General features: G+C 38.3%; 1 protein-coding gene across 2 annotated transcripts in view; it reads left to right on the plus strand.

The window, feature by feature from the left end:
* Positions 1-641: 641 nt before the first annotated feature.
* The window catches only part of TMEFF2 (transmembrane protein with EGF like and two follistatin like domains 2), a 955,470-nt gene continuing 940,703 nt past the window's right edge, over positions 642-15,408 (plus strand). Inside the window, exons 1-2 of one of the 2 annotated variants that reach the window (XM_077448742.1) lie at positions 642-1,172; positions 4,848-4,957. In XM_077448742.1, coding sequence (XP_077304868.1) covers positions 1,004-1,172; positions 4,848-4,957 — 279 coding nt within the window. In that variant the 5' untranslated portion in view covers positions 642-1,003. The remainder of the gene's footprint in view (positions 1,173-4,847; positions 4,958-15,408) is intronic. The other variant, XM_077448743.1, reaches the window with a different exon arrangement.

The following is a 15,408-nucleotide window of genomic DNA, read 5'->3' on the forward strand; positions in this document are numbered from 1 at the left end:
CACACACCTTACATGCACCTTACATGCACTTTACATACACCTTACATACACCTTACATGCACCTTACATGCACTTTACATACACCTTGCATACACCTTACATACAAATTACATGCTCCTTACATACACCTTACATGCACCTTACATGCACTTTACATACACCTTGCATACACCTTACATACAAATTACATGCTCCTTACATGCACCTTACATACACCTTACACACACTTTACATACACCTTACATGCATATACATACACCTTGCATGCACTTTACATACACCTTACATAAACCTTACATGCACCTTACACACACCTTACATGCACCTTACATACACTTTACATACACCTTACATACAAATTACATGCACCTTACATACAAATTACATACACCTTACATGCGTATACATGCACTTTACATACACCTTACATAAACCTTACATGCACCTTACATGCTCTGCTGGTTCCAAACAGGAAGTGAGTGAGAAAAGGAAAGGTTTAGGAGCTCAGACCAGGAGGCAGAGACATACAGGATGATAGGGAGAATAGATATAAGGGCCATTGTATAGAGGATGTGTAGCGATGTTACAGAATAAGGACATCCTTCACACCCTGACACGAGTAAAACATGGTCTGTCCCTATAGAAGAAGTGATAGAGCCGGTAGTGTCATTGATACAATGGATGTCGGGGATTTTGTCAGCACATAGGTTGCTCCCAGTCTCCAGTGTGTGTTGTCCTCAGTGCGGATCTCTCCGCCCCTCTCCTCCGCTCTCCTCTCCTCTCCCCCTCCCGGCAGTGTCGGTGCTGCTCTGCCATCTCCCCATCGCTGCGCTCTGTCTCCGGCACCGTCTGGAATTGTCGTCCTGCTGCACTGACTGGGAGAGGACTGGGAGAGGACTGGGAGGATACTGGGAGAGGGTCACTGCCGGCCGGCCGGGGATCCCGTCATGATAAGCCGCTGCTCCTCTCTTCACATCTCCGAGTGCCGCCTGCCTCTATAGACATGGTGGGGGGAGAGCCGCACAGACCGGGCTGCTGCTGGACACTTTGGGATTGCCTTTGCTCCTTCTTCTTATCGTCTCTTCTACTAATAATAGCTCGACCGGGGAAACTTGCAGCTTTTCCCACCTCCCTCAGTGATTGCCAAACCCCGACAGGCTGGAACTGTTCTGGTAAGTGATCCTCTACTGCAGACATTGACACATAGGCAGCAAGGCTTTCCCTCAGTCATCCTACATAGTCCATGTTATCTGCTTATCCATCCTCACACCAAACCTTCCAACCCCACGCCAAAACCTTCCATCCCCACACCAAACCTTCCATCCCCACACCAAACCTTCCATCCCCACACCAAACCTTCCATCCCCACACCAAAACCTTCCATCCCCACACCAAACCTTCCAACCCCACTCCAAAACCTTCTATCCCCACACCAAACCTTCCAACCCCACACCAAAACCTTCCAACCCCACACCAAAACCTTCCATCCCCTCACCAAACCTTCCATCCCCACACCAAACCTTCCATCCCAACACCAAACCTTCCATCCCAACACCAAACCTTCCAACCCCACACCAAAACCCTCCATCCCCTCACCAAACCTTCCATCCCCACGCCAAACCTTCCAACCCCACACCAAAACCCTCCACCCCCTCATCAAACCTTCCATCCCCTCACCAAACCTTCCATCCCCACTCCAAACCTTCCAACCCCACACCAAAACCTTCCATCCCCTCACAAAACCCTCCATCCCCTCACAAAACCCTCCATCCCCTCACCAAACCCTCCATCCCCACGCCAAACCTTCCAACCCCACGCCAAACCTTCCAACCCCACGCCAAACCTTCCAACCCCACACCAAAGCTTTCAACCCCACGCCAAACCTTCCATCCTCACGCCAAACCTTCCATTCACTTCACTTGTGGGATGCCTAAAAATCATCACAATCAATATCACCGACATGGATGGTGGATACATATACAAAGATTTGTTATGTGTGTGTATATATATATATATATATATATATGTATATATATATATATATATAAACACATACACTGTGTTTATATATCTTTGCTCTCTCTCTCTCTCTGTATGTATATATATATATATATTATATATATATATATATATATATATAGATATATATATATATATATATATATAGGAATATGGGGACATTTGGAATATATATATATATATATATATATATATATATATATATATATTTCCAAATGTCCCCATATTCCTATATATATATTTATTTATATGAATATTTTCCATATATGCATATAAAAATGTATATATAAATTTCCATATGTATATTCCACCATATATATTGATTTATACAAATATATATTTCCTATATCTTTTTCATATATTTTTTTTATTCCCATATATTTATATTTTCATATATTTATACATATTTTTATATATAGATTTTCTTATATAGCTATACATATTTTTGCATATATGTGTGTGTATATATATATATATATATATATATATATATATATAATCTCCAACATGCAAATCATGTCTGCTGTAATGTTTGATATATTGTTAGTCACAATTAATTTCCACAATACTGAAAAATATAAATAAACCTACCTATAAAAAAATATCATGTAAAGTTTTATTACCTGTTCAACTTTAAGCTGCCTGTAAAAAAAAAATAATAATAATACAACCCACCATGTATAAAAACACAACTTTTTTTTTGCCATTGTTTACTAATAATGCTTGCATTGTGCTTGGATTATTAGATCTGTTAGTAGTTACTGTATACAATGACTTGGAAACGTTGGCATTCCATGGTGATTAATCATGACAATAGCAATGTGTACATTTTCCCCATCCTTGCACTTATTAGCTATTCCAAAAAGGCAAAAAAAGTTCTGTTGACATGGGATTTATTGTCTGAAGTAGATATTGATAATTTATGCACATGACTGGTAGAACATCATCTATTTCAGTGCGTTCTTCTGAACATGGAAAACTTTCATATCGTGCTCAGTATAATGAATGATTCATAATTTATACATACTGTTAATTGACCAATAGATCAATCTATAGTCATACAGAAGAAAGCCTGCAGACAGTAGAATTGTTCGTTTGTCATGTGTCAGACTTGACTTTGGCTGCACAAACATCAAGGGATGTCAAACTGCAGCATTCCATACATATGAACATATACTATCACACTATGTTTAAACTTGTTATTTTTTCTTTTCTTTGTTAAAGGCTGAAAAAAAAACAAAATCAGGTTGTACCTTTTTTATACCTGATTTTGGCAATATCTTCATTCTACTTTATATTTGCTTAAACATAAAGCATTACAATACCTAGTGGTTTTGCAGTATGAGCAGTGACAAATTGCTTGCTCTCCTTAACTACAAATGAATGGAAGAATGAATGAAATCTGATGTAACGTGATTTGTGGGCCATTGCAATGGCTACAGTCACTGGGGAGTTAATTGCTTATGCAGATGATACCCCTTACGCAAAACGAGGAAAAAAAGAAAAAAAAAAAAAAGGTCAAATTCAGGACAAAAATCCAAAATGCTGCTTTGTCGCATCAATTTAGCTGTGGCAACCTTATCTAAATTTCAGCATTAGGTCATGACTGGTGTTGTATTGACTGCCAAGTTGTGAAATATGCTAATTAAATAAGGAAGGATGAGCCCTGGAGTTACTGCACCTGTAAATCATCTCTGTGCCTGAAACCTATTTAATAAGATAATTGGGCGATCATGGCTTTTTTTTTCTTTTTAAGCTTTTAGAATCTTACCCTTTTATTGTCCTTGTCAATAATAAGCTACTGATGTCTGTATTGAACTAACAGTATCCTTTATGAAGGCAGTGATAGATTTGTTATGGGTTATTAGCTTTGTATGATATTCCTAAAGTGTATTCTATAGGAGTAATATGTTATCTCTGGGTTACTGTATACATCACACATGGCTGCACCTTCTGTAGCTCTTTTCTAATATGTTTGATTTGGTTAAAATCTATCCTTCTACCCAGAAAGGGCAAATCAGCTACAGTATAAATATGTTAAGGACTCTGCTATTGTCTGCTGACTCTTCTTTCATTTTTAATACGATGATGTGGTTTCTAACAGAGGAATGTAATGAAAGAATCAATACAGTTAAATCTTAATGGATCTGAAGTCTAATGTATATGGGTATGTTCTGTTTAATATTGTATCTTTCAAGCTGAACTCTGGTATTTCTAAACACCCCTCCCCCCCGCCCAGATGTCTTATACTGTCCATAGAAAAAAAAGAAAAGCCTATGAAGAATGCTGCTTTATTTCACTTCCATGTGTAAAGAACAGGGTACCCTTATTCCTTGCAGTTTAACAAGCAATCTGCAATCAAATTAGGCACTAATAAAATAACTACCATTGCCCGTTTACTATTATTGTACTTTAATCTAAGGGTCCTAGTATGTCATTGAGTAAAAACATTATAGAAAGACTGATCTTATTTTATGAACCAGAATGTGTTCCTTCTATCTTGGAAATACTGGGGGGAATTTGCTAAAACTGGAGCAGACAGAATCTGGAGCAGATGTGCAGGGTAACCAATCGTCTTTAAGCTTTGAAAACGAAAGCTAGAAGCTGGTTGGCTGCCATGCACAGCTGCTCCAGATTCCAGCTGCTCCAGTCTCAGTATATTCCCCTGCTGTGTGTCTAATTCAAACAATAATACAGGCCTTATGAACTTAGAAGTAAGAAAGAGTGTCAGCTAATAAAAGTAAATCACCCATTTTATGATGTCGTTTTTATTTTTCTTGATTTCAGTTCATAATTTTTTGTTGATTTTTCTTGTCTTTACATTTCAGGTTTTGATGACAGAGAAAATGATCTTTTTCTATGTGACACCAATACCTGTAAATTTGACGGAGAGTGTTTAAGGATCGGAGACAGTGTGACATGTGATTGTCAGTTCAAGGTAAGGCTATTGGTATATCATTTTTCCAAATAGGAGCCATAAAAAGGATATCATTTTTATAGGCTTTTGCTTAGCAGTTTGTACTTCTACAGGCAAAACTAGCACTATGGTTAAAAAAAAAAAACTAGTGGTGTCCAAGCATGGTCATGCCAGAGAACCTAGCAATTTAACATTTCCAAAGTCACAGATAAGGTGGACCCTTTGTGTCACTAGCTGGTGGCAGAAGGTTGTTGGCAAAATTCAAGTTTTACTGTCTTGTCCTCATCAGCGTCCTTGTTAGTGGGGATGCAGTTGACTTTAGAGCTGCTTGTGTTGGCTTTAGGGCTATCTGTGGGACTCTCTGGCTGGGAACAGCTGACAACTCAGAGCGGTACCAAATCATGAGGCAGAGTCATGGTCAGGTTCAACCTAGAGGTCAGGGTAGGTGGCAGACCAGTAGAAGGTCGAAGCAAGCAGCATACAAACAGCAGAAGTCACAGTCTAAGCTTGACTGTTACCAAGGGAAGTTGAGTAAAAGAAGTCATCATAGGATACAAGGTTCTCAAACCAAGATAAGGAGCAGATTCCAGACACCAAAAGTACCAAGTAGTAGAACATGAATAATGTCAGAAATTGCTTCCCAAATGCTTAGTAGCAGAACCTTTTTGAAGCAAAGAGACATATTTAGGCCCTTGTTTATGAGTTAGCTTAGTGAGTGCAGATTGATTACTAAAGAGCCAGCATCAGTTGAATAGTGTTTTCATTTAGAGGGTAGTCAGAGACTGATGAAGGGGACATGTCTCAGAAATGTGTCATTCCACTGTATTGTTATGGTGTTTTGCTGTTTAAGCAAGGGTGAGGGAGGTATTCATATGTATGCTGTAGGATGTAGCTACTTATGGATCCTTATATTGTTTAAAGTTATGGAATGTTCTGCAACAATGCAACAATTCTGCAACAATGTATGATTTGGACCTTTGAACATTATGTAAGATAATCTTTGCTTCAATGTACAGTTGTTAAAGTTCAAGGCCAGTTGTGTGTGTTTGCTTTATAGTTGATATCCCAGCTATTGCACGAGCAACAATATGGTGGTGGCGTACTGTGATAACTAAACAAGCACATATGGTGTTTTTGAATAATACGCTCACTATATTTGGAGTGCTGAATGTCAGTGGCATCATTTGTTATGGTATGCTGCAGAGGTGAAATGTTGCCCTTATGTTATACAGGCACATGCCCAATAATTCCTGAGCAAACCTTTCATACAACTTGAAGAAGCAGAGGTGAGGGAGGGAGTTATGTGTGCTACAGGAGCTATATAGCCACTTTAACATCCGTAAATTGTAATCAGGCTTGGGATACATACATTTTCTTTTTTCATTGCTGTATTGTTTAGAGCCAAGGACTCTAATCACCTCTGTATGGTCACAGTTCTGTGCTTTGCTTTTAATTATTTGTTAACAGTGCCACGTGACCTGTCCTCTGGAACACAGGCCACTCAAGGAATAGATCAGGATGTATTAATAGGGCAGTCTGTATCCTTTGTCACATTAATAAAGACAGATTGTTAGTAATTATGTTTACTTATTCAATGAGCTTTCTGTTGAATGCTTTCTGGTATACATACAATTAGAACAAAAGAAGTCGCTGCTGCATGCGGTGTTTGCATGGAACAACTTATCATTTTTTGCTTCATATTTTATATTTTTTCATTTCTTTCATTCCCTCTTAAAAATAAGCCTTTTATTTCCTTCATATTTTATACTAGCTCTCTCTCACTCTGATCTTAAAAGCCTGTTTTTCTTTGGCCAACCACTCTGCATAGCTAATTAGAAGGGGAGTGGTAAAGGACTTTGCGTGCTATAAATAAAGCGATCTGACAATTTCAAGTAGCTTTCCATTTACGTGGCTTCCGGTGTAAATGGAGTTATAGCTTCCAAGACTGAAAAAATACACGAGTATTGCTGGTTCCACTAGCAGTCAGGATCTCGGTAGTCATGGAAATTGTAATGCGTGACACATAGACATGTTTTGAGGGATTCTAAAAACAGAAGGATGGATAAAAACATTTTTTGACAGGGGTCAGCTTGTAGTGGACCAGATAGACAGATTGGTGGGGTGGAATGAGCAATATCAAGCTAGTGCCATTCATCTTTGAAGGTATACAAACAAACAGGCAGGAAGGCAAAAAATCATTTAAAGACAGTTCACAAAACTAGGCTGTAATTTGAAGAGAAAGACCTCAAAGGATGTTCTTACCTTATGCACATGAAAGAGAGCTTAAAGTGGAGTTCCACTCAAAAATTGAACTTCCGCTTATCCGTCTCACCCCCCCCCCCCCCCCTCCAGTGCCACATTTGGCATATTTCATGGCGGATGGGGGAATGGGTACATGTTTCCACTTCCAGGAGATGGGGCCGCTGCCTCCTCCTCTTTCCTCCGCCTCTGGACCAATTAGAAAGCGCAGTGTGCTTCGTGCATGCGCAGTAGGGAACCGTCTATAAAGCCGAAAGGCTTCACTCACTGCCGGGTTTCCTTACCAGGAATAGGGGCGACTGCACCCGACAGCAAATCAGAAGATCGGCTGGGATCCCTGAACAGGTAAGTTTCCATATATTAAAGAGGAAGTAAACCCTGATGGCAAAGCATAATGGGCTACTATGCATCACATAGCAGCCCATTATGTGTCACTTACCTGACACAGGAGCCTGCGATGTCCCCGATTTAATCGCCGTCTGGAAGCCTCCATCTTCCTTCGGGGTCACAGACTCCGGCTCTGTGACTGGCCGGAGTTGCGAAGCCGCCAGGCACGACATGTCCTTTAATGAAAACGGCACGTTGTGACCCTTCTAAAGTGCGCATGCGCCTAATACATCAGCACATGCTCAGAAGGAATCCTCATATGGGGAATTGTAAATATCTCCTAAACCATGTAGGTTTAGGAGATATTTACAGCACCTACTAGTAAGCCTTAATCTAGGCTTACCTGTAGGTGAAAGTGTTTTGTAAGGGTTTACAACCACTCTAAAAGTCAGCAGCTGCAGTATTTGTAGCTGCTGACTTAGAATTTTTCATGTTGGGGCTGTACCTCCTCTTTAAGCTTCAAGAAATTCTGTACCCATACTGTTGCTATTAGTAACAATCTTTGCATGGACTGTATGCCAAATAAGCTTGTTTTCTTCATTAAAGCTCCATACAATGATTGATGATATGCTATTGCACAGGACTGAGACTGCAGCTGAGGGCTGCCACCTTGGATGTGATATTTGATGTGTCAAATGATACTCTGTAGTGTTTCCTGATATCATTTATTTACATTTGGGACTCACTGAACAGCCCCTGATGATTAGATGACAGGACTGAGGGGCTGAATGTAGGGGCTTCCATGCAGTAGAATACTGTATAATGCCAGCAGTGATTCCTCTTCCATTCCTCACATATTACAAACCACACATTGGTTACATTTTTGTGCACTAACAACTCTGCTCCAACTGGCAATTCAGTTTGCATAGATCATAAATGACTAATCTTGCCTGAAATCCTAATGTTTGCTAAGTGGTAGCTGTGCAGGGTCCTGCTGTTTGTGTGCATGGCAGCAGGGGAAGGTGGCATGAGCAGTCAGAAATGTAAAACTTTCTGGAAGTGGTCAGATTTTTAGTTTCATGGGTCAAGTTGGGCTGAGCACTGGGATGACCTACTAGTGTCAAAAGTATTGGGACACCTGCCGCGTAGCACCCAATTGGCTTTCTCAAAGAATGCTTTGAGAAAGTCAAGTGGGCAGTGACATAGTCATGCTGGGCAGGGCTTGGACACCATGTTAGAGAACAGTGTTTTGCCTGTGTTTATACCATGCCTGATTTTATGAATTACATGTAAGTGCAATAGTAGGGTGATAAGTGATAGATGTCAGAAAATTATCTAGAACTGCTAATCAAAGCAATTAAAGTGCATCGTGCTAAATAAATATCAATTCATAATAATGGTGATACATTCATAGATCAATCTTTCAACATCCATTAGTAATTTTTTGTGCTGTGAATCTTATCCGTAACACTGTCACCAAGGCAAATCTTGTGAATAACATCCGGTGGAGATGTGAGTGAATTGCCTACTCACCAAATTGGCATGACCTCTTTAATTAAAAAGAAAGGTTGCAACAGGCTTTTTTGTATATATCTGTGGGTTCTGTTGATCTGTCACTGGAGCTGCAACTGGAAACCTTTACGATTTTCCTTTAAACCATGGGTATACCATTATGAAACATAAAATGAGACCATAGCATAATAACGTTTAATAAAAGCAATAGTAAAAACAATGCCACACTGGTAGCTCACATTTTTTTGGTGCCTTGTCCTGGCACTAGGGATAACAGCAGAAAACCATCAGGTGGTGAAAAACTGATTTATGAATGCATCACCATTATTATGAATTGATATTTAGTTAGCACAATGCACTTTAATTGCTTTGATTAACAGTTCTATACGCCGTAATTTTCTGATATATATATATATATATATATATATATATATATATATATATATATATATATATATATTGAGGATTCTTGTTCTCTAGCACCCCTTATCACTCATCACCCTGACATTCAAAAATCAGCAACTGTACTTTTCAGGGGAGCAGCTCTAACACAAAATTACCTAATTTAGCACTTTTAAATTCTTAGCATGAGATTCCTAACACAATTTATGTAAGTGCAATACTTGTTTTTATTAATAAATATGATTTAAGCGGTCTGCACTATTGATGTCTGTGCTTCCTTCCTTGTTTTATTGGATTTTGAGAACATACTTGCGATCTGATGGTAAAATTCATGGAATGAAGTGTCAATACAGATACTCCTCGTTTAACGACTTACCTGTTTAACAACCACTTGGACTTAAGACCAGCTCTCCCCACCCAAACGACACGCTATACATCATTATATTGTACAGTACAGAATTTTCGTTTGTGTTCTGTACTTATGCAAATTAAAACAATGTTATTGTGCTGTAGTTTTGTGTTTAGACCTTTTTTCACAATACAGTAGTTAAGAATGCTTAAAATATGGATTACTTGTGGCTCCTCATTTAACGACCTGTTCGTTTAACAACCTGGTCATTGGAACGGAACCTGGACGTTAAGTGAGGAGTACCTGTACATACAAAGCACATATGAGTTCACATATTAGTGGGGTCCATAGTATTGGGCGAGGGAATACCCACAAAGGGTGGTGTAGGGCACTGTGGTGGTGTTTTTTTAAGATATTGTGTTTCGGAAGTTCTTTGTTTTCTTTTTTTTTAGTTTCTCATTTGATTGCACAGATATTGTATGGTCTATGGGACTATTTGGACTTTGAATGTTTTTTTACGTTTTTTTTTTTTTGCACAGTTTTTTTTATCATTGATCTTCTGTGGCACTTTATATACATTGGTTGTAGGATTCACACATGAACTATGTGTGTGTGTGTGTGTGTGTGTGTGTGTGTGTGTGTGTATATATATATATATATATATATATATATATATATATATATATATATATATATATATATATATATAATATACACACACAATGCTGCAAAAAAGTATTTCCCCCCTTTCTGATTTCTTATTTTTTTTTTTTTGCATATTTGTCACATTTAAATGACTCAGATCATCAAACAAATTTTATCATTACACAAAGATAACCCGAGTAAATACAAAATGCAGTTTTTAAATTATGGTTTCATGTATTAAGCCTGGCTTTATGTGAAAAAGTTATTGCCCCCTAAACCTAATAACTGGTTGTGCCACCCTTGGCAGCAACGACTGCAATCAAGCGTTTGTGATAACTGGCAATGAGTCTTTCACATTGCTGTGGAAAATTTTTGGCCCACACTTCTTTGCAGAATTGTTTTAATTCAGCCACATTGGAGGTTTTTCCAGCATGAACAACCTGTGTAAGGTCATGATACAGCATCTCAGTTGGCTTTAAGTCCGGGCTTTGACTAGGCCACTCCAAAACCTAAATTTTGCTTTGTTTGAACCATTTGGAGGTAGACATGCTGTTCTGTTTTGGATCATTGTCCTGCTGCATAACCCAAGTACACTTGAACTTGAGGTCATGAACTGATGACTGGACATTCTCCTTTAGGATTTTCTGGTAGAGCTCAGAATTCATGGTTCCATGAATTATGGTAAGTTGTCCAGGTCCTGAAGCTGCAAAGCAGCTCCAGACCTTCACGCTACCACCACCATGTCTGACTGTATTATGTTCTTGTTATGAAATGCTGTATTAGTTTTATGCCAGCTGTAACGGGATGCACAACTTCCAAAAAGTTACATTTTTGTCTCATCAGTCCACAGAATATTTGCCTAAAAGTTTTAGGGAAAAGCAAGATATTTTTTGGTAAATGTAAGATGAGCTTTGTGTTCTTTTTGGTCAGCAGTGATTTTGGCCTTGGAACTGTCCAATGGATGCCATTTTTGATCAGTCTTTTATTGTTGAATAATGGACACCATTCTTACCTGAGGCAAGTGAGGCCTGCAGTCTTTTAGATGTTCTGGGCTCTTTTATGACCTCCTGGAAGAGTCATCATTATGCTCTTGGAGTCATTTTGGTTGGTCGGCCACTCCTGGTAAGGTTCACCACTGTTCCAAGTTTTCTCCATTTGTGGATAATGGCTCTCATCGTGGTTCGCTGGCATCCCAAAGCCTTAGAAATGGCTTTGTAATCCTTTCCAGATTAATACATGTCAATGACTTTGTTTCTCATCTGTTCATAAATTTCTTTCGATCATGGCATGATGTGTTGCTTTTTGAGATCTTTTAGCGTGCTTCACTTTGTCAGACAGCTTCTATTTAAGTGATTTTTTTGGATTCAACGGGTCTGGCAGTAATAAGGCCTGGGTGTGGCAAGTGAAATTTAACTCAGCTTTCCAAAAAATTGTGGTTAATTACAGCTCATTAATGATTCAGCATGGGATGGGGGCAGTTACTTTTTCACATAGGGACAGGCAGGTTTGAACAGCTTTTTTCCCTTAATAAATGAAATTAATAATTTAAAAACTGCATCTTGGATTTACTTGGGTTAACTTTGTGTAATATTAAAATTAGTTTGATGATCTGAATCATTTAAGTGTGAGAAATATGCAAAAACAAATGTATAAACAGCTTGATGAAGAGCATGGTATGCTCGAAACAGGGCAGTTACTGCTGAATTCACGTATTTCATGGAGAGAAATATGGAGATATATATATATATATATATATATATATATATATATATATATATATATATATATATATATATATATATATATATATATATATATATATATATATATATATATATATATATATATATATATATATATATATATATATATATATTGTCATTCTAGAGTGTTTAGTTGAAAACACTTCACTATTATTTATTAATTTTGTTTCTGCATTTAGTGTAGTGATAGCATTGTTAGGTGGTAGCTGCTTTCTATAATATATTATATTTTTATTATTTCTGTGATAAGTTTGGGTTAGCATATAGTAGCACTGGGATATGTATTTACTCAAACTATATGTTAAACACATCGCTTGTACCTGAAGGAAAGGGGGTCTGCTTTGGCTATGATATGGATATTTATAGGCATATATAAAGAGTAACTCAATTTTTCTTGAGAAAAAAACAAACCTCTCTGAGTGATCGATGTACATTGCAAAGATTTTAACAAACTGTGTAGCTGATTCACACCTAGAAGAAATGGCTCTTTTTTTTACTAGACTGATCGCATACTCAGTCTGAACGAAGGAATGACTAATTAATTTGAATCAGCTGGTGCACTTTTTGAGTTCTGATGAGGAAAGCTTCAGCGTCTGCGTTCCTTTTAGAAGTGATTAACCCCTAAAGAGTATCTCGCCAAAACGTACATTTCTATTGCAGGGGGTGACTACAATTTGACTTGTTTCTTAGTGCAGACTTCTGAAAAAATCAGTGAGCCAATCACACAAGCAGAAAATTAGATTTTTGGTGGCATTCTGTACACCAACTATGTACAGAATGCCTCCAGGTTGCCATATTGCATTGGATTCTACAGCACTGCAAATTGAAAAGGAAAGGTAATTGTCAATAACAATAAATTACAACATGGTTTGTGTAGCAATTGTATAAGCTATAACATTTTTCATTATTTGCTATATTTTTTACACGCAAATTGAGTTACCCTTGGTTGAAGAAGAATGCAGCTGAAAATTTTCAACAAAATTGTTATTAATCCATCTTAAAAACAGAAGTGAATTTAAAATATATGTTCACAAATGCTGCAATTCTAACAAGCAAAATGGTAAATTACTTGAATAGTAGAATTACATGACTAGGACATTCAAGGCTATACTGTTTTTTTGGAGGGACAAGGTGGATAGAAAAAGTAATGGAGCATGTCTATATGTTACAGAAATCTAAATGAATATGATGGATTATCCTGTGGATAACGTTTGTAATGGTGATATTATGGATTGAATCACATATGATTTTTCAAAGTGATTAATTATTTGAGTATTTTATGGACCTCATTATACTGTTGAAGAGAAGAGGAATTGGAAGGCTTGCACGGCTGTATATGGTGATAATAATGTCTAGCATTAACTGTCCTAAATTTGACAGGTATACTGGTATTTTTGATGCTGCAATTTTATAAACGTATTATTGAAGGATGATTTTAGGGCACAGTTAAAGTATTACTAAAGACACAACTTTTTTTGTTTCAATGTGGCGAGGTATTAGAACACCATCAGGTTTTTATTGCTGTCTGTGTCCTCTTTATTAATTACGAAGACTCTCTAATTGTCCTGGTGCCCATTATCACCAACACTGAAATAAAATGCAAAATTTTGGTAATAGAATAAGAGAGGAATCTTCCAATAGGGACACCAGCTCTGGTGATAACCAGGGATTCACTCCCTTTGAAGGGATTTATACTCACTACGTTTTGGCCATAGAACATGAGGTGAAAGGAAATCTCCCCAATGGGGCACAGATGGCAGAAAAGAAAGTGACGGAGGTTATAACTTTCCTATATTCTATATAAGATGAAGGAGAAGTTTTGCCTTTAGTACTACTTTAAAGGTCTATTCATATCTATGCAGATGCCTATTGTGTAATAGGGACAGTCCACAGAGAGCCGATGTTTATTTATGCTGTGAAGATCACTGCTGTGTGGTGAAGTGAGGTGAAAAACTGTTCTGTAACATGGATGAAAGGCATTATTATGTGCTGTAATGCATATTTATACAGGTAATCATGCTTCATTGCAAAATGGCGAAAGTCCTCCTTTTTATAAAACTTGACTACAACCTTTCAGAAAGGCACAGAAAACTTGTGTTAACCACTTCAATACAGGGCACTTTCGCCCCCTTCCTTCCCAGCCCAATTTTCAGCTTTCAGCGCTCTAGCGCTTTCAGTGACAATTGCGCGGTCATGCTACACTGTACCCAAATGATATTTTTATCATTTTGTTCGCACAAATAGAGCTTTATTTTGGTGGTATTTATTCACGACTCCGTTTTTTATTTTTTGCGATATAAGCGCAAAAAAGCGGAAATTTGGAAAAAAAAAACAATATTTTCTTTTTTCTACTTCAATAAAAATCCAATAAAATCAAATTTTGTCATAAATTTAAGCCAAAATGTATTCTGCTACATGTTTTTGGTAAAAAAAAATCCGTTAAGTGTATAATAATTGGTTTGTGTGATCACGGACATATGTACGCAAATGATCATGTACATATGTGTGCAGGTGATCACGTACATATGTGTGCAGATAATCATTGGGACATGTGATTTTAGTGGGACATATGTGGGGGACATGTGTTTTTATTATTAGGGACATGTGTTTTTATTATTTGGGGACATGTATGTTTTGGGGACATGTGTGGGGACATTGTGTTTATACTGTGTGATGTGTTTACTGTGTGGTGTGTTTACTGTGTACACTAGACTGGTGATCAGTGAGTAAAAAGCTGTAAAAAGCAGCTCATACTCACTGATCAGCAGCCGGCTGCAGCGATCTGCTCTCCTCTCCTCAGCGAGGACTTCTGTGTGAGGAGAGGAGGAGCCGATTGCCTAGCAACCGGCTGTTTGTTTACATCACATGACGGCCGTGATTGGACACGGCCGTCATGTGATCAGGAGGGCCAATCACAGAGCCCTCCTGCCGATCTGAGATGCGCCGTGTCCGGGTGACACGGGCGCATCGGGATCGCGCCGCTGCGCGGGCGCGCGCGCGCGCGCGCGATCCCGCTACTCCTGAATGACGTTCCTGAACGTCATATCAGGAGTAGGCGGCTCCCACCCGGCCGTATATGTGCATTGGCCGGGTGGGAAGTGGTTAATGTGCATTAAAACCCACATCTAATGTATGTCGGTGAATGTTAAAATGTATGCAATATCGCAAATTAAAAATGTAATCTGCAATGTGCGCATATATGCCATTTGTACTTA

This window comes from Lithobates pipiens, unplaced genomic scaffold (assembly GCF_037356315.1).
Source record: "Lithobates pipiens isolate NorthernLeopardFrog02 unplaced genomic scaffold, aLitPip1_a1.2 Scaffold_22, whole genome shotgun sequence".
Taxonomy (NCBI): domain Eukaryota; kingdom Metazoa; phylum Chordata; class Amphibia; order Anura; family Ranidae; genus Lithobates; species Lithobates pipiens.